Genomic DNA, 25307 nt, shown 5'->3' on the forward strand with positions numbered 1-25307 from the left:
TTAAGATTGTTTGATGGGTTTGAATATAATGACCTTCCAGTTTTATATTCACCTAGAAAAGCAAACTTTGAAGACCTGTAATGAGTCAAGAGTGCTTCTTGTCGAATTTCAGAAGCAACTTTTATCCTTGTTGTATGGACTAATATTAAGTAATTAGTTATGGAGGTTCAGGCTTGGTTTATTCGATTAGTAATTCAAACATGTTTATGTACAGGCTCTTTATTTTTGTGTGCCATTTAGGGACCAAGTGTTGGACTATGGAAGTCGAGACAAAACCATTGGAGAAAGCGATGAAAATCTGCTCACATGCCTTTCAGACCTTTTTGTACAGGTTTTATTTTCTCATTCCTAGCATCTTCTTTTTTCTTGGACCTAAGAACTGTATGATGTGTTATGGATGTGATTACGTGGCTGTATGCTTGTTTATGTATATAGATGAGGATTTTGGGTGTGTTGAGTAGGTGTTTTCAAATTAGGACATGAATATCTTTGAAAACACATTGGCGAAACCCCTTTCATGGGAAATCAAAAGGAGAGATATGAACAAAATGAGATGCGTTATCAATGTTAACAGGAGACCCACAAGGAACTGTGTCATTCTAAAGCTACCGTTAGGCTTCCCTTGCATATCTCAGCTTTTGTGACAACTGTGAACTAGGTTGACTCCAAGGTCTCTCAATCTGTTTCCTGTGTTGCCAAATGCAGCACTTGACGCAAAAATTGAGACTTAACTTCCTTGACGTGAGATACGACACAGCTGTTAGAGAAAACCTATGCATATATCAAAGTTTCCTCTAATACCACACTAGAAAAATAACCTTGCATCAACCTATCTTTTGAACACAAGGCATGCATTGGGAATTTCAAGAGTTGCACCAAAGAAGAGCTTGCGGCACCAAATAAATGTTTCCTGGAAGTTATGTGCCTAGATGCACTACTGTCGAAATAGCAAATTGCATCTTAAGTACCATTCACATTGATTGGGATCATAAATGCATACAAAAGAGGAACACTCATCAGCCACAGGATTTACTGAAGCATTATCCTTGTCAGCATTTGAAGCATTAGAGACTGAGATGAACATTCCACCTTCCTTCTTCTTCTCTTTTTTCAAATTCTCCCTGCATTCACTGATATAATGACCTGGCTTTTTACAATAAGCGATCGCGATAAAGGGTACATTATCTCTGTTAATAGACATGCAAGCAGCATCATGTGCAGTGCTCTAAGTCAACTAAGGATGTTGAAGCAGTTGCCTTTGAATGGACCAAGCAGATCAATTGTCAAAAGAAAAAGACTGGCGTCATTGCTCCAAAACGTTTTGTGCAGCGTGTGAAGAAGCAAAATGAACTTTTTCGGAGCTATATGCACCAGGTATATTGCTATCTCACCTCCATGTATTGTGGTTGCAATCATTTCTTTTTTGGTGATAGTGAAATGATTGCTTTAGTGTTTATCGGGGTCTCAGAGATCCTTCAGGGGATCTGTTTAAACTGGTCTAGGAAATCAGACTGCGCATATGGATTCACATGAGGGTTTGCTGCAGGATGCTCATGAATTCCTGAATTATCTGCTAAATGAGCTAGTGGATATACTAGAGAAGGAGGCAAAAGCAAGTGCTGCAGCTTTGGTAAATGCAGGGCATCAAGAGAAGGGAATGAATGGGACAGCTAATGGCTCTGGATTTGTCGGCCAGCAACAACTGATCATGACCTGGGTGCACAAGCTCTTTCAGGTATGTCATTGATATTTTGCATTTTGGTGAATCCAGTGGTGAGGAAGACTGATCAGATACGTCACTTGCAGGGAACTTTGACTAACGAGACACGTTGCCTGTGCTGTGAAACAATAACTGCAAGAGATGAGACATTTCTTGACCTTAGCTTGGATATTGAACAAAATAGCTCCATCACAAGTTGTCTCCGTAACTTCAGCTCTACTGAGACTTTGAATGCCGAGGACAAGTTTTTCTGTGATAAGTGTTGCAGGTACACCTCTATCCTTATCTTAATTGTCAGCTCCTCCAGAATGTAGGTGTCTTCATCTGTTTGGTGTACAAAATTAGCTTTTGTCGAATATTAGAGGGCATAAAAAGCCAGGCACGATTATATATTGCTTCTATCTGTCTCAAAAGGGAAAGGCATGGCATGTGCCTCTGTGTAATGGAGGGAGGGTGGAGGTGATTTCTCATATTCATGCCCTAGGGGTCGCTTGAAGTATGTCTGGTACATTTTTACTTTGTCTAAGTTAGTCCTTATGGGAAATTTCCACATTCAGTTTTCTCAACCATGTGCAAACTATGTCTATTAGAGTTTTCCTTTGTCTAATTTAGTCCTTGTGGGGAACTTTCCACATTGAGTGTCTCAACTAGACACTGTTGTTTGATCCCACATGGACTATTTGCACCGTCCTTGCCAAAGGCTTTGTTTTGGCTACTGAGTCTCAGTTGAGATATATAGCTTAGCTTAGCATATTACTCACCAAGGGCCTTAGCCTGCCCTTTGCTTCAGCCCTTTGCGGCTTGTATGAGTTTTCTTTCCATTTGTTGTACTTTGTCCCATAGGCCTGTGAGGCCTCCCGAGGACAGTCACATATCTTTCTTTCTTTTCTTTCTCATGTATGAACTATTGTTGCTTAAAGTCAGCTGCAACCCATATTAGTTGTAGCTACAGACAGGCTCAGTAAAAATAATATAGTACTGCAGCACTCTGCTATAATCAGTAGGCAACTCCAAGCTTGCAATAGTGTGGGGCAGAGTGTTGTGGCCTCTGCACCCATCAGTTCATGAACCAGGGGAGCACATGACGCAGCTCTAAGAAAAAAATCCTGAGCCCTGAATCGATGTCTCCAGTATAAAGAGTAATCTTCTGAACTCATGTTATTTTAAAGAGCTAACTACTTAAGTCCAAAATGTCCATATCCAATATGGTTCATATAAAAAACTGTGCGCTGAGTTAATTGCATAAAAATCCATGACATGTCGCTGTGACTGACCTGCCCGTGTCCTGTGGTGCTATCAATGTCTGTTGCTGTCTGATCTGTCGTAAAAGCGTCTCTAGAGGAGACAAAGTAGATCTTGCATATATTCTAGTCTTACAAAGGTATGTCTATTGGATTTCAGTAGCCTTCCTTGCACAACTCTGGAGAGATGGGAGGTGCAGGGCAGATGCATGGCTGCAGCATGTGCAGCATCATATGGAACAGCAGGCAGCATGTCTGGTGTTGTTCCCCCGGTTCATGAAGTGATGGCCACAGTACACAGCCCCGTGCTATTGCAAGCTTTGCAAAATTTGGAGTTGCTATGGATTACAACAGAGGTGCTGCAGTACTATGTTATTAACTGAGCCTGTCTGTAGCTGCAGCTAATATGGGCTGCAGTCATGTGCTCCCCTGGTTCATGAAGTGATGGAGTACAGCCCTGTTCTATTGCAAGCTTTGCAAAATTTGGAGTTGCTACGGATATAGCAAAGGTGCTTCAGTACTATGTTATTAAATGAGCCTGTCTCTAGCTGCAGCTAATATGGTTTGCAGTGGACTTTAACCAAGGATAGTTCACACATGAGAGAGGTAAAAGAGACAAAGTAGATCTTGAATATGCACAGCCCAATCAGGCTGGCAAAGTGAAGCCATAATATCTAGAAACCACCTTTCCTCTATTGGATTTCAGTAGCCTTGCACTGCTCAAGAGGTGAAGGACAGATGCATGCCTGCAGCATGTGCAGCATCATGCAGAACAACAGGAGCAGCATGTCTGGGGCTGCTTAGGGCTAGAAGAGGCTTTGAACAGGCAGCAGAGGGGCAGGTGTGTGTCTAAAGTGTTGCCACATTTTCCCTGGTATGAGGCCTTGTAGTCTAGATTTAGTCCTTTTAGGACAATCAGTACAGGGAGTACTGCTGGTCTTATCTAGGATTAGGACACTTAGTCCTAAGCTGGGGTTTATAGTCGAACTTTGTCCTTTGTACTTTGTACTTTCAGTCTTCATTCCTGCAATACAACTTTGAGCTTCACTCAGTCTCCACTCAACAGTGTATCAGAGCAGGCTTTCAGCCTCAATTCCTGTCCTCATTTTACTTGTTTTTGATCGGCATCCCCTTCTCCACTCAAGGGTGATCCTTGCTGTAGCAGTGGCCTGCAAAACTGCCTTCAAATCTGCAAAACCGAGAGTGCTTTTGTAAAACCGCCGATCTGTTTTGAGTGGTTCGCCTCAGATCTTCTGTCTCTGATCTCCACCAAGCTGGGCGGCATTGTTGCTGTGCCTATAGCTCCTGGAATAGGCTCAAATCAGGTAAAAACTGCCTGTTCAAACAAAACTGCCATTGGTTTTCTCAGGACCGGATCTGGTTTTTGTATTTTGACCTCAGACTGCTGTCCCTTATCCTCACACAGCTAGGCAATCTCTTACAAAAGAAAAACCGCTGCAAAACAGCCCATTTTCAGTCAAAACCACCTATTTCTACAAAACGGCCACGTCAGCTTTTACAGGTTTTGCAAGATTCAACCTTGCTGAAGCTGGGCAACACTGATTGATAGAAACCCTGTTCATTCAAGGTCAAAACCAAATGTCTTGCCAAAACTGCCTGGTTTGGTGAAAACCACTTTGTTTTCAGTGATTTCAAGCAGATTTGGACTGTTTTTCATCTGCTGCAGGTGTTTTGAGGCAGGACGATCTGTCTACTGCTATTTCCGACTTCAGCCTTGCTGTTTCTTAGAACTTGTTTTGCTAAAAACCACCTGTTTTTACAAGTTCTGGAGCTGTTTTAGCTCAGATTTCAACTCAGCTGCAGTCTTAACATGGTTTGAGGAGTTTATTGACTGATTTGAGGTGGACTTTGACTCTTAGAGGACGATTTCGACTGATTTAAAATCGTCACCAGTCAACCATCGATTGTATTTTGACTTTTTGGTGGTCTTGGTCGATTGAGAATTGGGGCTTTTGTTCCCTTTGACTGTCTAATCACTTGGAGATTTGTGTATTCAGGGTTTGACCCTGATTTCTCCCTATTTTTGGTGCGATTTCCTTTGCAGAGTTTGGGGCTTTTGCTCTTATTGGTGTGCATGGGCCCTCATGCCTATGGGGATTCTCATTTCAGGTTTAGCAGTCACCTTCACTGGGCAGAAGTGCATTTGGAGCAGTAGTTTATGTAGACATAAACTTGAGGCTATCACACTTGCATTTAGATACATTTTGATATTTGGGGATTTCTTGCTTTCTTGCTTGATAGCAATGGTGTTGGAAAGGTCACCTCCCCATTTGTAAGCCCCCAAATGAGGAGAGCGTGGGGGAGGGAGACCTAGGGCAGGATGTGCCCCAAAAGAAGAAAGAAGGGTACCTGGCAAGTCGTGGAGCTCCTGATGTACAGGGCAGACACGTGGACATCAGGGACCTGCAGCAGCCTGATTGCGCAGGGATTTCCAGCAAGGACAGACTGTGCAGCAGTACGGAAGGGTACGGTATGCATACATGGCTGTATGGGGCTGGTGAAGGCCTGGCAGGAGGCAAGGATGCTGCAGCAGGAAGGCGCCTGCATGAAGAAAGATACGGGGCAGATGGCAGAGGCTATGGGCAGGAGTACAGCCTGTAAAAGGGTCTCCAGCAGCAGCAAAGGGCCGCCTAGCAGCAGCCCAAAAGGGCCTGGCTAGGGCCCTTATATAGGCTGGGCCCTTGCCTAGATTGGAGGGCCAAAAGCCCTAAAAGTGTGGGCCATAAAGGCCTAGTTTTGTGAGCCCTTAAAGGGCTGGTTGGGCTGAGCCAACCAGGTCGGTTGGGCCAGCCAACCTGGTCTGTCCAGTCGGCCCAGATTGGGACAGACTGGTCGGGTTTTTTGACAGGCCCCTAGGCCTAAAAAGGAGGGGCTTCATGCCCTAGTATTTATCCAACATCCAGCAGCAAAAGCAGGAGCAGCCAGGAGCCACTCCCTTGGGCCTCACACTGGGGGTGACGGAGAGTTGAAGGTGAGCTGCAGACTGAGTTCCTAGAGGCTGGACCTTGGCTGTCTTCTAGGGCAGCAAGGTGTTGTGATCATCATACCTTCTGGAGCAGCCATTCACAAGCAGGTTGGAGCAGTGGAACAGGGACCTGTGTGTTGCAAACAAAGCTTGGCAGGGGCTGCCCACCTAGGCTGATTCACAAGTAGTAAGGTGGAGAAGAACACATTGGACGGAAAGTCTACAGAAGCTCGAGGTGGAGCACGCGGGCTCGAGTCTAGAGATAGCCAGCAGATAGGAGAAGGACCTTGTGGTAAGATCAGAGGACCACATCATTGGTGGGACTCTGGATCTGTCTCTTTTGTATTGTGTCCATAGTTTTGGACGGAAATATATATTTTGGTGGTCTCTCTATTTGGCTGGTTCATTGTCTATTGATGAGTCTGCACATCTATGTGACGCACATTAAGTAAAGAAGTTTGTGATTCCACACCCCGCACATCACACTGTGTGAGCTCCTGGGCATTACTATAAGTCTTCCGCTGCGTGTATCCTCTGTTGGGTCATTTCTAACAAATGGCCAGCAATGATCTTTTGGGATGCTTGGAGGTGAGGATAAGCTTGATGGCACCAACTATCCTATGTGGTGTCACCATTTGGGACGTCTCCTAAGAAAAAAATAGAGTAATCTTTATTAGAATTGACTTAGGTCAAAGAATGGTAGAGTTGGTTAACCAAGAATAAGTTTTATTGTTTTTACTTTTGCCTTGCATTGGTAAAAAGAGAACTGTGGGGACGCCCACAAGGGATTAGAAATAGTCCAAGAACTAGAGTGCATGCATTAGTCTAACCTTTAACGGGTTAAAGTGTTGGTTTTTGTTTGTGGCAATGTGTAGGACCAAGAGGAGTGCAAAAAGTCCCTAGAATTAAGGGAAAAGTGCAAAAAGCAGGTCCTACAAGGCAAAAAGCACCAAGATGTGGATGCCTACTTTATAGAGGACCCCACAAGGCCAAATCAGCAAAAATTCCAATGCAATTTCCAAGAAAAGCCCCCTAAAGCTGATTTTAGGGAGAGCTCATCTTTCCAAGAAAAGTATGCCTAATTTAGGCTTCGGAAAAAGCTAAAAGCTAGCCCTAGCTTATTAGAAAGCTCTTGCTTTCGGGTTGGAGGCTAAGTCTATAAAAGAAGAGCCTCAGAGCTCTAGAACACACAGATTGTACTCAGTCCATGCTCTTGTGAGAGCCAGTTGTACAAAGCCTTGTTGTAGTGCAATAAAGACCTTCGAAGGGTCCGCCCTTATTTTTGGGTCCTAGTGCTGTGTTTTTCTCCCTACCCTTCTCTCCCAGCACTCCATCTTGTTGGTGATTCGATTTCTACAGTTTCAACACGTTTCTCGAGGAGTATACGGAATTTCCAACGCCAGGCATTTTATCCCAGGTACCGCGATTTGCTTTAGCGGAGTGCAAACTATATCACGGGGCCAAAGTGAATTGCTATTTGATCTGGTTTGGGTTTCAGTGGTATCAGAGTGTGGTTTTGCCACTTTCTTTGGTAGCAACGGTCCACAGACTCGGCAAAGACATCCATCAGGCGCATATTGGGAGACCTCGAAAATCGCAGGCGCATATCGGGAGATGCACGGTACTCAATGGAGTGGGTAGAGACCTCGGTAATCACCTCCGCCGGTTTGCACGGCACTCAGAGCGGGCTTGCTACGTAGGGCAACATAAAATCACCTATATTATTTTGAATATCGTTCCAAACCCTGGACTAGTCTTTGAACCATACAACCAAGAGCCATACCCACCCATACTTTATCGCACATCGGACGGCTCTGGTCTTCACCTGTAAGCGTTTACCTCCTCGAAAAGAGTAGGGGCTTTGCAGTTGATTGGCTTTAGGCCTAGTCAAGTTGATTCGGTGGGTTCAATTTTCCATCTCCCACATCATGGTTTTGGAGCATGGGAGTTCAGCTACCAAAAGGCCTAGTTCAGCCTCTAGGCGATCTAGTAAGAAGCATTCTAAGGGATCTGAAGATGACCTTAGTGAAGGATTTGTGAAAGAAAAGATCAGGGAGTTTCAATCTCTGAAGCGAAAGTCTCGATTTCAGCATCTATTCGAGGAGATGATTACCAAGTAAGTTTCAACGTCGCCAAAAGAAAAGGGAGGTCAAGAACTTTCTCTCACTTCTCCATCAAAAGACTTTTCTAAGCATTCACATTCTTCAAGGAAGTGTTCTCGGAGTCTTGCATCACACCAAAAGCGCCATACTCCAAGAAAAAGAGGGAGGAGCTCGAAGCCTCACGGGAGGGGAAGCCGAAAGCATGGAAGGAGATCTCTTAGGGCCTTAGCACATGGATGGGGCTAGCATGGGTTTAGGATGGGAATATTTTTGTCATCATTACTCCCATTCTACACCAAGTGGTCTAGGATGGATTTAGAATGGGAGTAGCCACTTTTTCTCCCATCCTGGACCATGGCCTCTAGACCCTGGCAGCCAGAATGGGTTCCCCTTTTTTAGGGATTCAAAAACATGGAAGGAGGACATGTGTCCTTGTCCCCACAAGGTCCCCACCTCTTAAACACATGAAATGATGCCATGTGTCCTCTTCCTCCTCAACCCATGCTTAGTTCTTTTTTTGTTAGCACATGGTGAGATGGGAATAGGATAGAAATATGCATGGGAGCACTTGGGACCACCTTTTCCCATTCCCATCCTATTTCTTCCCATGTGCTAAGCCCCTTAGTTCATGCTCATCTTCTTCCTTTTTCTTCTTCCTCTTCCTCATCTTCTTTACATCCCGGGGACTCTCTCATCATAAGCGCAGAAGAAGGAGATCTAGATCTGGAAGCAGAGAGTTCAAGGAAGGTGGTAAGTAGGTCAAGTTCACTACTTTTAATGGAAAGTATGAAGTCACTGAAAATGCTTTGCAATATATTTGTCAGTTTGATATAGCCTTCAAAACGGGGCACTATCGCGAGAAGCTTCAAGTTAAAGATTTTAAGTCTTCACCTGACAAATAGTGCCAGTGCTTGGTGGGGAGTTCTTCCGGTTTTTTGGAGCTCGAAACAGAATTGCGGATGCTTTATCTAGAAGGCCTAAGGTGAATAATGTAACCATAGCGTATCACCGGGACTTGGAGGCCATGAAAGAGCTTTATTTATAGGACCCAGATTTCGGAGAGACCATGAGAAATATTCAGCAGGGAGTATCATCGAGCCAGTATACACTGAAAGACAGATTTCTCATGAAAGATGATCATCTTTGTGTGACTCAAGCCATGCGAGCCAAAGTTTTGGAAGAATGTCATGCTCCTCCTTATGCAAGGCATCGAGATATTTTGTCTACTACACATGCCATTGAGAGATATTTCTTTTGGCGCAAAGTATGATAGGCACAAGACCCCAGTACTTCTCATGCCGCTGCCCATACGGCAGGGACCATGAAAAAGTATTGCCATGGATTTCATCTTTGATCTTCCTAGATCTAGATACGAGAATGATGGGATATGGACTATCATTGATAGGTTCAACAATCGGGCCCATTTCATTCCATTAAGAAAAACTATTAAGGCAGACCACATGGCTAGATTGTTTTTGGCCCAGATCTTTAAGCACCATGGGATGCCTAAGTCGATTGTTAGTGATTGAGACCCCAGGATGACTAGTTTATTTTGGAGAGCATTATTTGATAATATGGGGACGAAGTTGGACTTTTCATCTTCTTTTCATGCTCAGTCAGATGGACAAGGTGAGAATGCCAATTCCACGGTATTGGATCTTCTCAAGTGCTATGCAGCCGAGCAAAAGTTCAAATGGGAAGGGTATCTTCCTCTTGTGGAATTTACATACAATAACACTGTTCATAGCTGCACAGGAAAAGCCCCATTCGAAGTTATTTATGGAAAGGTGACGCTGCCACCTATCCTCAAAACAAAGGACGAGATTTTTGCAGCCGGAAAATATGACCGAGACTTAGATACAGCTTTCTTTCAAGTTCGGACAGCAATTGAAAGATCTCAACAAAAGCAAAAGAAGGCAATAGACAAGCGTCGGAGGGAGATGAATCTCCAAGAAGGAGACTGGTGTTACTAAGGTTTGAAAAAAGCACAGCTCAGAAAGACGAAAGGAAAAGAGAAAGTATACCGAAAGTTGTCTCCCAGGTATTATGGACAATTCAGAGTTAGTGAGGCCATAAATGGAATCACTTTTCGACTAGAGCTGCCTGAGACTTGGAAGCTTCACAATGCTTTTCATGTGAGTCTTCTAAAGAAGTATCAAGGACTAGAACCAGTTTAAGAAGAGCCACTTGAGGTGGAAGAGATGGAGGAGATCCTCCAACCAGAACAAATTGTATATCATAAAGAGAAGAAAGGACCCAGAGGCAAGGTTATGTGAAGTTACCTTGTCAAGTTTTAAGAATTATTTGGCACTTGATCCCAAGTGGGTAGATGAGGAATTCTTCTTAGAGTATCCTCAAGCTCTACAGTTGTATCAAGATTCAGAAGCTTTTCAGTTGAGGACAACTGTTAGAAGCTGACGGGATGTCACCATTTGGGACTTCTCCTAAGAAAATAAAGAGTAATCTTTATTAGAATCGACTTTGGTCAAAGAATGGTAAAGTTGGTTAACCAAGAATGAGTTTTATTGTTTTTACTTTTGCCTTGCATTGGTAAAAAGAGAACTGTGGGGACGCCCACAAGGGACTAAAAATAGTCCAAGAACTAGAATGAATGCATTAGTCTAACCTAACGGGTTAAAGTGTTGGTTTTTGTTTGTGCCAATGTGTAGGACCAAGAGGAGTGCAAAAAGTACCTAGAACTAAGGAAAAAGTGCAAAAAGCAGGTCCTACAAGGCAAAAAGCACCAAGATGTGGGCGCCTACTTTATGGAGGACCCCACAAGGCCAAATCAGCAAGAATTCCAGCGCCATTTCCAAGAAAAGCCCCCTAAAGCTGATTTTAGGAAAAGCTCAGCTTTCCAAGAAAAGTATGCCTAATTTAGGCTTAGGAAAAAGGTAAAAGCTAGCCCCAGCTTATTAGAAAGCTCTTGCTTTCGGGTTGGAGGCTAAGTCTATAAAAGAAGAGCCTCAGAGCTCTAGAACATGCAGATTGTACTCAGTCCATGCTCTTGTGAGAGCCAGTTGTACAAAGCCTTATTCTAGTGCAATAAAGACCTCCAGCCCTTATTTCTGGGCCCTAGTGCTGTGTTTTTCTGCTTACCCTTCTCTCCCAGCACTCTTTTGGCGATTCAACTTCTACAGTTTCAGCACATTTCCCGAGAGTGTACGGAATTTCCAGCGCGAGGCATTTTATCTTGGGTACCGTGGTTTACTTCAGAGGAGTCTCGCATTGATTGTGAACTATCTCACGTTGCCAAAGTGAATTGCGATTTCATCCGGTTTGGGTTTCATGTGCTCATATATGATGCACCACGTGTTGGTTGCCATGTTGTTGTAAGGTTTGATGTGAGGTCTGTGTCCCACGAACCTGCTGCCATTACTCCCGTTGCCACGTGGTGGTACTGTCGTTAGCTCTTCCTCATCTACCACTGCTGCCGCAGTGCCTCCTACGCAGGATTAGGTGAGATGGGATGGTAGAGATGCACCGGGCACATGCTTTGATTGCCTTGTTAGTGAAGAGATTATTATCCCTCATATCCGGTCTTGTAGGACAGGAAATGCAGCGTGGGATTGAGTGGCTTTTCTATCTCAGATAAGGAATGAAGCTAGAGTTGCCTTTTTTGCGTAAGCAGTTGGATGGTGTCAAGATGGAAGAAGAGGAAAGCCAGAGAAGAGCTGATCAATATTGATGAGATTTTGCTAGACCTCAAGTTGTGTCTATGACACTGAGTAGACTTGCTGATTCTTATCAAGCTTTGCTGGTATATTGAGGTTGGTGACCATGGGTAATCGCAACCATTGTACCTTTGATTAGCTTGTCACATTGCTACTGTAGGAGGAGCCAAGTTGTGCAAATTGGAATGCCTCTGTGAATGCAGATCAAGCATTTGCCTCTTAGCATAAAGGTAAGGCAAGGTAGGCAAGCCCTCAAGCAAGCCTAAGAGTAATGCTGATACTTCATCTACTTCTAGTCAGAGTGATGGCAAGAAGAAAAAGAGATGCGTGGAAATCACATCAGTCTCAGTTGATGCAGTCACTCTATTGGATGTTTATATGTTCTAGGCATTAAGAAAAATCTGATCTTTATTTCAGCCATAGCTACAGCTGCTTATAGAGCCATCTTTGATGGTTATCGTTGTTTTGTGTATGACTCTAGGCATGATAACAACATTGTACACTTACCAGAGAGACGGGCTGTTGTAGAGGCACATGTAGTAAAAGATTTAGTTATTGTAGACACTCATTTATGGCATGAAAGATTTGAGCATCTCAATTATGGTAGCTTGATTAAGATGCATTCTCAGGACATGGTGGTAGATCTTTCAAAAATGCATGCACTTTCAAAACGCATTTGTGAGGGATTCTTATTGGGGAAGATGCATATGTTCTCCTTTCGCAAGGATGGGACTGTTGGTGTAGCCCGTAAATTGCATCTGATACACAGGGATGTGTGTGATCCTAGGCAGACATCATCCATTGGAGGATTTTACTATTTTGTTGTGGATGACTTACCCGCCATACTTGGATCTGTGCTTTAAGATCTAAGTCCGATGTCTTTGCATGCTTCCAAGTGGATACTTGCACGTCATACCAATAGGGGGGTGAATACATGTCTTGTGAGTTTACTGATTATCGAGTAGCTTGCGGCATCATACATCAGCGCACAGTGCCATATACACTGGAGTAGAATGGAGTTGCAGAGTGGAATAACTGGACTATAATGGAGATGGCTAGGTGCATGTTAAAAGGTAAGTCTTTGCCCAACAAATTTTTGCTGGATGCCATCATGTGTGCAAAATATGTTCTGAATAGAGCACCAACCAGGGCATTGAAGACCCTTACATCCTATGAGGCATGGACAAGCTATAAGCTAGTCATTTTACATATGAGGGTCTTTGGTCATTTGGTATATGCTCATGTACGATCTCAGGTAGGGCACAAGTTGAAGGATAAGGTAGTGAAGTGTATTTTGATTGGCTATAGCACAGAAAGTAAAGCCTACAGATTGTACCAGCCAGCCTAGCACAGTGTTGGATGTAGGCAGCAATGGAAGGAAGTTGGAATGCAAGGAGCAGACAACAAGCTGAAGAATTTGCAAGATAGATCTCAGGTTTACCTGGAAACTAAATTGGGGTTGCACATGTTCATCTGTGATGGATATAGTAACCAAGGAAAGCAGAATCATGTGACAAATGGTATCAAGTGTAAAGCTTGCTGAAAGGTTCAAAGGCAGAGCCTTCGTGAAAAGATCTGTTAAGATATCCTCCGTGGGAATGTATGATAAATAGTGTACCTCAATGTTCTTGGTATGCGTATGAAAGACAGGATTATGCGCGATTGGCCAAAGCACTCTCGTTGTTGGTGTAATCATGGTAGAAGATGCCTGGCTGACATCAAGATCCCCAAGTAACTTGCGGAGCCCAACACACTCTACAGTAGTTGTGAAGGCTGCCCTATACTCAGCTTCACAAACTTGAAGTAGCAACTGTGGGCTACTTCTTCCTAGACCAAGAAATGGATGAAGAGCCAACCATGAAACAATTGCCACTGTGAGATGCGTGGGTGTCGTAACAACCAACCCAGTCACTGCCCATGAAAGCATATAACAGTACCGAATGCTGCGTTGCCTGCCTTCAAGTATTGGGATAAGCGTTTCATTGTTGGCCAATGCTGTGTACTAGGTTTGTGCATGAACCTGCATAACTGAGGCAATGCATATTTTAGATCAAGCCTGGTGCGACATAAATAGATAATGCAGTCCACAGCCTGCTGGTAAAGGGTAGCATCCAATGGGTCACTCCATCCTCGGAGGAGAAACGGCAGCTGGCTCATCATCATGCCCCCCTCAAAAATAGCAAACTAGATGCCAAGATTGTAATGCAGCCTGCCCATATATGTCATGGCAAATGGTTTCTACAAATCAGCTTTGAAAGCTGCAATATGCTGTGTATGTTGGCCTTGTACTAAGCATGTCATCCACATATAGAATTACAAGCTGAAAATCTGTTTCTTTCTTCCGGACATAAAGAGTGGCCTTCGTGGGGCTGTTTTGAAATCAAAGGCATAACAAATGTGAATGTATTTTGGCATCCCATGCCCGAGGTGCGTGCTTCAATCCATAAAGGGCCTTTTTCAGCTGGCAAACCTGATTTTCAGAATCTTCAATCTCAAAGCTTGGAGGTTGTCTGGCATAGACTTCTCCAAGTAGATCACCGTGAATTAAAGCTGTCTTAATGTCAAATACCAGGCAATCTGAGAGCAAAAGACTGCAATTTTGGCAAAGTCCCCAAATTTTGGAGAGGGCAAATGTGCCAAAAGAGGGCAAATCCAAGAAAAGCCCTAAATGTAATTGTTTCAGTCAAATGGCGTTGCAAATTTGCAAATCGCTTGCATTGTGAGCAAATGTGACCCAAAAGCCCCAATTTTTGAGTGTTCTAGCAAACCAAAAATCAGCAAGTTGGCTAATCTACAAGAGCAAGCTGTTACAGGCAAATGGGAGCCCAAAACACAACTAAACTGGAACTTGGAAGTTGGAACAGCAGGAAGAAACAAACAGAAGCTGCAGGCAGCTGTGAAACTCACCGTATAGACACGTATAAGAAATCCTTACAGTTGTACGGATCCGTACGACTGTGCGGACAGCTCTAGTTGGAACAAAATTAGTTGAAATGGAAACTGAGGGCAGTTGCTCCTGTACGGAAGGTCTTTTGGTAGCATATGACGTCGATTTGGCTGCTTAAAATCCCAACAACTAGTCACAGGTCAAGTGTCAAGTGTCAAGTCAAGAAGCAGCTCCAAGATGCCTGCGTGGCTATTGCAGCAGCTCGAGCAGAAGTCTGGCCACCAAAACACTTGGAATGGAGGCGCTGATAGTCGTGGGACAGTAGAGCTCTGCAAATGGAGGCAATGGAGTGTTTGTTTGGCACCTTTGAGTGACGCCTGTACGGCGGGTTGTGATAGTTGTACGACTGGAGCATCGTTGGGTGTACGGCAGAAATGGAGTGTAGTGACGAGAGCTGTATAGACTAGTTCTCCCAAGCTTGGAATGGAGAGGGTCGAGCTCACAAGCAGGGTAACCTGCTCTGATACCAAATGATAAAAATGGAGAGAGAGAGCAGGAAGCAAGAGAGTGTGAGAGTTGAACATTGAGTATGCAATTGAAGAGTGTGTAGCAATTCAAAGGGGGGATAAGGTTTTGTCTAAGTGACAAACCTTATCCTTCACTAACCGTAGTTAGTGAAATAACTGTGGTTAGGGGGAAAAACCTCTAAATGAGGGAAAAGTGCCCCTAACCCACTTATTGACATTACATTGGTCACTGCCTAGAATTTATCAATAATTCTAACACTGAGGACATTTAGTCCTAAGTCACTTAAGACATTTAGTCTTAAGTGGTTTGGGTCATATAGTGGCCACAATTGTACTCTCCCATTATCAATTGCAAGTACACTTCAGTTTCTCCAGCTTGTTGTCTCCACCTTACTTTCCAGCTTCCTTCCATTGCTCACCGCATCCAATAGTGGTATCAAAGCAGGATCTCTCATTCCCACTTGCCCCCCCCAATGCTCCTTGCTCAGCCTAGGTTCCTATTAAGGGAACAAACGCTATGGGTGAAGATGGGAGCCAACCCAATGCACGATGAAGTAAAGGTGGGAGTGGCTTATGGTCATATGGTTCAACCATTGGTACAGGTATGGGTGGCTAACAATATATCCCTTACCACACACCCCTTGACTGTTCCAACACATTTCCTTGCCCCCACAACTCGCATTCAACTCACATTGGAGTTCTTGTTGTTGTACTAGCTAACAATAGACAGCTCCCGCTACTTGATCGTACAAACCTGCAATCAGCCTCGTACTGTAGTACAGGTACCGTACCAGCTTCAATCACCATCCGTACAGTAGGCGTCAACATTTGCCGTACAATTGCCTATGAGTCCTCCGTACATCGCTAGCCGTACAAGACGTACGGTTGTCCGTACATTGTATGGACAAGCGCTCGTACATTTGTACAATAGCATCAGCGCTGTACTATTGTACAATGTTGAACCTGCTTCTTGCTTCGTGCATCAGCCGTTTTCTTTGTAGGGCCTTTTTCGGCAGATGATTCTTTGCAAGGGCCACTTTGCAGGTGTAGTTTGCACTCTGCGTTTTGTGGATTGGGCAGGTGTGAGCACATTTGGTGAAATTGAGTTTTTGGCAAAATTTGGGGATTTTCGTGGATTTGCTCCAATTTCAGCTCAATTTCTTCCTGAAAATGGGGGCTTTTGCAGGCAAGTGTAATTTTGGCAACATTTGGGGCTTTCAGGCAATTTGCCCCCTTTTGGTTGCAATTTCTTGCAAAAGTTTGGGGCTTTTTGCTTTACATTGCAATTTCTTGCATTTTTGGGGCTTTCAGACAATTTGCCCTCTTTTGGATGCAATTTTCCTGAAGAAATTGGGGCTTTTGTCATTCTGATGCAATTTGGCAGTGTACAAGCATTTTGGGACTGTTGCAGGCAATTTTGGACTCATTTTGAGTGACATTGCAGACATTGGCAAGTTTTGCAATGTTTTTTGGCATTTTGAGAGCATTTGCAAGATAATTGAAGTGCATTTTGAACCTTTGATACGCTGTGACAATATTTGTCACTGTGGGCAGATTTTTCTTTGCAGATTTTACTTCTGCATTTTACATCCCAGGAAGGGATTTTACTGGGTCAGTTTGCTGTATTTTTTGAGATTATTTGGTGAAAATGGCTCAGAACAACCCCAATGAGGTGTTCGGAGTTCTCACACAGGAGGATAAGTTGGATAGCACCAACTACTTCTTGTGGAGTTTCATGGTTCGCAATATCTTGGTTGGCAAACATCTTTGGGATTATGTCAATGGAGATGAAGCAAGACTAGATCTAGTGGCTACACCTGTCACTCCTACAGCAGGAGGCAAGGGTGGAGGTGCAAATGCAGCACAAGTAGTTGGAGCAGCTGCTCCAGGAGCTCTTACAACAGAGCAGAAAAGATGGGACTTTAGAGATGCACAAGCTCTTTCAGTAATTTCTCTTTCTGTCAAGAGGTTCATTATACCTCATATTCGGTCATGCAAGACATCTATGGCAGCTTGGGAGATACTAGAGAGTATGTTTGCAGCAAGAAATGATGCCAGGGTTTCCTTTCTAAAGCGAGAGCTTTCCCATATACATATGGATGAGGGAGATTCCATGAATTCCCACCTCACAAAGCTTCAGGACTTGAGGGAACAATTGCTGAATATTGATGAAGTCATTCCGGATGTAGAGATGATCACCACCACTCTGAACTCTCTTCCGAAGTCCTATCTCGGTTTCCACACCTCGCCGAATTTGTCATTGAGGGGGGGCAGCAATCCTCTCTCTTTTCACGAGTTGGTAGGGATTCTGTTGCAGGAGGAGCAGACTCGTAGAAATATGGCAACCCGGGTTGGCGAGCATGCCATGCTCTCCAAGTTCAAGCCCAAGGATAAAGGGCAGCAAAAACCATATGCCAATCAGCCCACAAATCAGCATAAAGCTGATTCAGGACAGCCCTCTTATAAGGCAAAGGGTGATACAAATAAGCAGAAAAAAAGGGCATCTATCATTATTGCAAGAAGCCAGGTCATTATATTGGAGAATGCAAGAAGCGCATAGCCAAAGAGAAGAAAAGGGATTCCGGTATGACTGTGTCAGATGCATCAGCCCCACATTCTCATGATGGGGGAGATGTTGCAGCCAACTTTGTGGAAGAGCACTATGCCTTTTTGTCTTGCACTTCAGATTTTTCAGTGGGTAGTTCAGATGCTACAGCCACTAATGATGATGACCCATATGCTTTCTTGACTTGCAATTATAATCCTTCAAAGGATGCATGCTCTCTTAGTGTCGATGAGACACTTCATACTTGGTATTTTGACAGTGGTGCTTCAAAGCACATCACTTCCAAGAAGAGTCTATTTGTATCTCTGCATCCTCCACCCACCAAAAAGAAGGTGACTTGTGCAAATAATTCTTCTTATTCAGTGTGTGGAGTGGGAGACATTATTCTCACATCCACTGATGGCACATATTTCAGAATTTCACATGTTCTCAATGTGCCAAGGATAAAGAAGAATTTGCTTTCAGTGTCCTCACTCAATAGAGGAGGATTTCAGGTAGTTTTTGATGATGACAAGTGCGCAGTCAAAGACAAAGAGAATGACTATGCTTTGATGTTGTGTGCCACTTTGTGTCGGGGTCTTTTTCAGCTTGATCTATATGAAAAAAGATCCGATCTTGCATTATCAATTAGCACTCCCACTGCTGTGATGCAGAATGCGGAGTTATGGCATGCCAGGTGTGGGCACATGAGCTGTGGCAGCTTAATGACACTTCAGAGGCATGGTATGGTTGATGCATTGCCTCCTTTGGAGTCGCCTCCTCCACATGCATGTGAAGGTTGCATCCTTGGCAAGATGCATAGACTTCCCTTCAAGAAGGATGGTGCAGTGAAAGCTACACGGAAATTACAGCTTATTCACAGTAATGTTTGCGGTCCCATGAGGACACCTGCTTTTGGGGGTTATCTCTATTTTGTTACATTCATAGATGACTTAACCAACTACACTTGGGTCTATGGTCTTAAGGCAAAATCAGAAGTGTTTATGCATTTCAAACACTTTGTGGCTATGGTTGAGAATGAGACAGGACTCAAGGTGCAGACACTTCGCACAGATCGAGGGGGAGAGTATATGTCTCATGAATTTTAGACGTTTTTGAAGGAGAAACGCATCACGCATCAGCTTACAATGAGGCTTACACCTCAACAGAATGGCAAAACTGAGCGGAAGAATCGCATTGCCATGGAGATGGATAGATGCATGCCCACAAGTAAGAAAATGCCTCACAGGTTTTGGCTTGAAGGCCTGATGTGTGCCAATTATATTTTGAATTGGGCTCCTACAAAGGCTTTGAAGACAGTCACTCCCTATGAGGCATGACAAGGGAGAAAGCCTTCAGTGGAGTTTTTGGTTGTGTTGCATATGCCCACGTGCCTGTGGAGTTTAAACACAAGTTGTCAGGTAAGGCACTCAAATGCATTTTTGTGGGATATAGTTCACAAAGCAAAGGCTATCGTCTCTACAATCCTGCTACACGCAAGATTTTTGTTAGTAGAGAAGTTATATTCTCTGAAAATTCAGCACATACACATGCTGAATTTCAGATTCCAGCTTCTTCAGATGATTTGTTTGAGGGGATGCTTCCTATCGCATTTGGTTCCCCTGTTGAAACTTAGAATTTACAGCCACCTCCTCCAGATCCACATGCCCTGATTCAGCCACCGGCTGATTTAGTACCACCTCAGGGTGTGGATGAAGTTGTCAGGCAAGAGATTCAAGAGATACACGCAGCCAAAACAGCCCCGAATTGGTTGCTTCAGATTCTCAAGGAGAGTAGGCTTGAGGCTCCATTGCCTGGCAAGACTCGTAGTGCAGTAAGGCACGCAAGGGGGGCTCTTTCAGTTGAGACAGCTTATGCAGGGACTTTTCTTGATGAAGAGGAGCCTGACTCTTTTAAAGAAGCAAAAGATAATGTGCATTGGATGCAAGCCATGCACAATGAGTTGTAGTCCATAGAGATAAATTAGACTTGGGCTGTTGTGGATTTGCCACCAGGTAAGCATGCCATCGGTACAAAATGGGTTTTCAAGGTCAAACGGAACCCCGATGGATCCATTGACAGGTACAAAGCAAGGCTGGTTGCCAAATGATATGCTCAGCAAAAGGGCATTGATTATGAGGAGACATTTGCTCCTACATCCAGGATGACAACCATCAGAAATGTTATTGGCATGGCTGCACATTTGGATTGGAAAGTCCATTAGTTGGACATAAAAAGAGCATTTTTAAATGGAGACTTGTTGAAAGAGGTGTATGTGAAACCACCTCCAGGCTTTGCGGTATCAGATGATGCACGTAAGGTATGTAAGCTGCATAAAGCTTTATATGGGCTGAAACAGGCTCCTCGTGCTTGGTATGCAAAGATAGATGCCTTTCTATCTAGCAAGGGTTTCAGCAATAGTCCAACTAAAAGTACCCTCTACATCAAGAACGATGGGGGGGAAACCATGATCATAATTCTTTATGTAGATGACCTAGCTTACAGGGCCAAATGGTGATAAAATTGCAGATTTCAAGGCTGAATTGAGAGCCACTTTTGACATGTCAGATGTGGGCATGCTACATTATTATTTGGGGATCCAATTCATTCAAGAGAGATGTGGTAGCATTATGTCTCAATCCAAGTATGTTCAAAAACTCTTGGATAGATTCAGGATGCAAGATTGCAAGCCTATAGCTACTTCCATGGATCCAGGGCTGAGGCTTACAATGTATGATGCAAGAGAATCTGTAGATGCCACACTCTACAGTCAAGCGTCTAGATGCCTCATATATCTGTGCAATACATGGCCTGATAGTCAGTTTGCAGTATCTCAGGTGAGTAGGTATATGCACAGCCCAAAGACAACACATTGGCAGGCTGTAAAACGCATCTTCCGTTACTTGCAAGGCACACAGTCTTATGGCTTGATGTTTCCCAGGGGGGGTGACTTGTAGATGCATGCTTACAGTGATTCAGATTGGGCTAGAGACTATGACACTAGACAGTCCACAAGTGGTAATTGTTTCTTTTTGGGCAAAGCTTGCATTTCTTGGCTGAGAAGGAGCAATCTACTGTGGCTACTTCCTCATTTGAAGCTGAGTACAGGGCAGCTTTCACAGCGACAATTGAATGTGTTTGGCTGCGTTGTTTGCTTGCTGATCCTCATCTTTCATTGGAGGGTCCTTCTCCGATTCTCACTGATAGTTAGAGTGCTATAGCAGTGGCAAAGAATCGTGTGTTTCATGCTGGCACGAAGCACATTGAGGTTCACTATCACTATGTCAGAGAGAAGTTGCATGCAGGAGAGATCAGTATGATCTATTTGTCAACACATGACAATGTTGCAGACATCTTCACCAAAGCACTTCCACGTGAGAAGTTTGGGGCATTTCGCAATGCCCTGAACTTATCTCCTTTTGGTGATTGATCATTTCCTCGTACATGACATTGGCACCATAGGGGGGTGTTAGAATTATTGATAAATTCCAGGCAATGACCAATGTAATGTCAATAAGTGGCGCAGCTCTCTATGAGTCCAAGAACACTTCTAGGATTCTCACACTGAGAAACCAAATCAATCAGAGTTTTTGCAACAATAGGACTAAATGGTCCTAACTAGTCTAGAAGGCCATGCCAGGGCTAAGTGGCAACACACATGTGAAGTAATTGTCGTCTTTGTTGAGGGCTTAGCTTTACCTTGGCTGGACTGCCTCATATGTCTTTGACACATTGCTGTCCCTTTTCAAGTCCGGTACAGATTGATATAAGCCATTGGAGAATTTTAATCTCCCCACTCCAAATTATTCTCAGCCACAGAGTGGTCTATTAAGGACAATGTCACTGAGCAAGTAGTTACTAAGGGGAGGGCTGTTATTAGACCACAAACCAGTCCGGAGATGGCTGTTGGATACACTGAAGGACAGCAACCAGGCTGAACCTTTGGCTGCCCATACTAGAGGTGCACAATGTCAGATGCATGGCCATTGAATGTTGCATTGATTGCCGCAGCCTGTAATGAAGAGCCTTTATTCCACAAGGATGGATGCTACGAAGGTAGACTTATATTCCATTCACCACAATGGCACTTGGGAGTTGTGTGACTTGCCTCCTAGGAAGCTTGCTATTGGCACAAAGTGTATCTATAAACTGAATCGGAGCTCCGATGGCAGTGTTGACGCTACAGAGCCAGTAGTGTTGCCAAGAGCTATGCTAAGTAGCAGGGCATTGACTTTGAGGAAACTTTTGTCCCCACTTCACGCATCACTACTATTCGTTGTGTCATTGCTATTGCAGCTCATAGGCATTGGGATGCTATGAAGGTAGTGTTAGTTAGCCTTCGTCATAGCTGAGTCTGCCCTTCACCTCCGGAGTGCCAATAGAAACTCAGTACGAAGACTTTGTATAAATGGATGCTTAAGTATGTGTGGGTGTGTGGATTTGTATATGTGAGAGCATATGTTCATACTATGGTCTACATCCACTGTTGGGCGTTGATGATGTTAGTGGGGATGTCATAGTAGCTAGTCCCTACTATGCGTGATGGAGTTTATGATTTTCAACCTTATGAGTGACGATTATGAGATTGAAAGTGCACTATGTTGTGTTTTTAGAGGATGAGTTTGGGCATGTTCCTGGATTCTAGATATACGAAGGCAATGTGGACTTCTACAGAGCCCGTCTTGTTGCCAAGGGCTATGCTCAATAGCAAGGCATTGACTTTGAAAAAACTTTTGCCCCCAATTCACGTATCACTACTATCGTTGTGTCATTGCTATTGCAGCTCACAGGCATTGGAAAGTGCATCAAGTGGTCATTAAGGTTGTCTTTCTTCATGGTAACTTGCTTGAGGAGGTATATGTCAGTCAACCTCTTTGGTTTTGAGGTTAGGGAATTTGAAAATAAGGTATGCGAACCGTTTCCCAGTTGAGCAGGTTAGTCTGTAGATGTGATTGGCTACATCAGCAGGGCTCTAGCCCCATAAAAAGACCCAGTGACAACCTTGGTATTCATTCAACGAGCCTCACAATTTTGTGCAGTTGCAACAACAAGGAGGCCAGGGATGGAGATCATTCTGTGCGTTGTCTATGTAACTACTGAATCTCCATAGGAGCACACAAGCTGACAAAGGATTGAAAGTGCCAAGAGGAGGTAAAAGACAACTTTGAAGGTTCCAAGGGGCCACATTTAAGTAGCATCTTAGCTGCTAGATGGTGACACACTAAGCACGCTTTTGTATCAGGTTTTGTTCATCTTTGGAGCAATTTATAATACATGTTTTACTGCTCAAGGTTTGTTTCTGTCTCTCTCTCTATCTATATCCACACGTGTGTCCACAACACAAAGGAGCGAGATTTGATTTTAGCATTGGGTGATTCTGGGGCTATACATTCTTCTGCTGGTAGGAGTGTCGGCTATAGCAAGCAACCTCCATCTTTGTTTTATAACATGGTAATGGTATTAGAGCCCTGATGAAGATTCACGAGTGCGTGGAGCTTGGAGCTTAGGACCTTTGGAAAGAGGACTTACTTCTGAGGCTTGTGGAAATCGAAGTCATTCTCCGAAGAGGAAAGTCCAATGGCAACACATGCACCAATCCCAAACTTTGGAGAAGTGAGCAAGCTGGATGTATTTGGAAGGTGAAGCTACAGAGCCACCTGGTGGCAAAGGAAGTCGTGGAAGGTGCTGATTTGGAGCCCGAAGACGAAGTGGATGCGGCAACAAAAGGTAACCAAACTGAATGATCCAAACGAGGGAGAAGAGTGGGAAGAAAGGGATGCTGAAGTGTTGTCAATGATCATGAGGATAATAGTGTTATTCTGCATATGCTATTGGCGGATACTTCGAAGGAATTGTGGGACATCCTGAAGGACCGAATAATACTTAAGGAAACTCAACCTCTAGAATCAACTGTCCGCCATGAGGATTGAGGAGTGATAGCAAAAGGGTGATTCAGCACATGGTATTGGTGGATGCTTAGAAGGAATCGTGGCCTAAAGGACCTGAATGAAATGAACAATACTCGAGGAAACTCAACCTCTAGAATCAACTGTCCACCATGAGGATGGAGGAGGGAGATAGAGTACGTGACTACCTCACAAAAGTGAAGGTGATGATAGATTAACTCAGAGTAGTTGGTCATAAGGTGGGCCTGGTTCAGTTGCCGATGCTCGTGCTCAATATGTTGCAGAAGAGCATCAAAACCTTTGAAACCAGCCTTATGACTTCAGAATGATCAAGGCTTCTCACTTTAAAGAGCTGGAGGAAGTTATCATGATTCTTCACGAAGGATTGCTAACCTCTAGGCTATGTTGGTACAGGAGGAGGCTAGGGCGAGGATCTATAATGGAAATAATGGTGCAAGCCCAGCAAGAAAAAAGAGGATAAATCTGATGACAAGGCCTCTTTTGGACGAGGAACCAAGAGAAAGAAGAAATACTTCTACTGTGACCAACTTGGACATTATGGGAGGGACTGTAGAAAGATAAAGTTTTAAAAAATAGAGGGCCAACGCTCCCCCCAGCGGAATATAAATGAAAGCGTATGCCTGTAAACCACACGGTACTAATTCAACTCACACTTCTTTCCTTAATGTTTACAAGTGCATACAGAGACGCATACAGACTTAGATCTTTGAACAATGCAACAGTAGAGTAGAACAATAGATAATGTATCTATCGATTGCCCCAATCAAATGGACAAAACCTGATACAAAAGTATGTGTTCAGTGTGCCACCATCTAGCAGACAAGGTACCTGCCTAGATGTGGACCTCGACCACCCAAAATTGTCATCTAACTCCTGCAGGCACCTTAAATCTTCGTCAGCCTGTGTGCTCTCCTAGAGCTTGAATGGGATGTGGTGTGCTCCTGGCTGCTGCTCTTCCTGATGAAGACTTGCAGACTGAGTGGTCCACCAATCTCAGATCTGCTTGCTGCTGGAATGGCAGCCAATCTGAGAACCTGTAAATCCTAAGTGCAGGGTACTGCTCTTCACCTTGTAGGTGATTTGCCGACTATTCTACCCACTCTGTAGATGATACTTGGCCTCTCTGCTGCCCTTGTATACCGCCAGTAGAGGGGCTTTGTAGAATGGATAGGCTCCAGGGCTAGGGCCCCTTTTATAGGGTTCGAGGCCCCTGAACACACATTTGCCCAAAATAGGCGCATGGCTGTCACATGGCAGCGTACTGCCTGTGCACTGTTCTGGCCCATTTCCTGCATGCCTAGACCTGCTTTTTCTGGCCCGATGAAATGAACCTATTCTATCTCTACCATAATCAAACTCAATCACGGGTGATGGCATATCGTTTTTCCACCCAGCCTTACTCTCGTGGATCGCATTTTTCTCAGATACGTAATTTCTTTGTCTCATGCCTATCCACAAAACCCACAACTCCCTAGATGGTTCCCTCTGCCACATGTCATCATTTTAGCCCCTTTTCTTGGTACACCATTTACCCCTCTCTTGGGGCACAATTAAACCATTTGCCCCTTGGCATTATTACACATTTAGGTGCACCTAGGCCTTAGCACTTAGAACCACCTAGTCAATGCCATTTCACCCTCACCTAGGACCTTGGCAGTTACTTCTCTTGACCATTTTATTTACGCACATTAAATATTA

General features: G+C 44.0%; 1 protein-coding gene across 1 annotated transcript in view; it reads left to right on the forward strand.

Annotated features, from left to right (window-relative positions):
• LOC147890476 (ubiquitin carboxyl-terminal hydrolase 3-like) overlaps nt 1-25307 on the forward strand; it is a 33049-nt gene that overhangs the window by 2081 nt on the left and 5661 nt on the right. The window contains exons 2-5 of the mRNA XM_087390408.1: nt 215-331; nt 1276-1374; nt 1547-1735; nt 1807-1988. Of these exons, the coding sequence (XP_087246534.1) occupies nt 215-331; nt 1276-1374; nt 1547-1735; nt 1807-1988 (587 nt within the window). The remainder of the gene's footprint in view (nt 1-214; nt 332-1275; nt 1375-1546; nt 1736-1806; nt 1989-25307) is intronic.

The sequence above is a fragment of the Dipteris shenzhenensis genome, chromosome 19 (assembly GCF_047967505.1).
Source record: "Dipteris shenzhenensis isolate YYH24624 ecotype China chromosome 19, Dip_SZ_1.0, whole genome shotgun sequence".
In the NCBI taxonomy this organism is placed as follows: Eukaryota; Viridiplantae; Streptophyta; class Polypodiopsida; order Gleicheniales; family Dipteridaceae; genus Dipteris; species Dipteris shenzhenensis.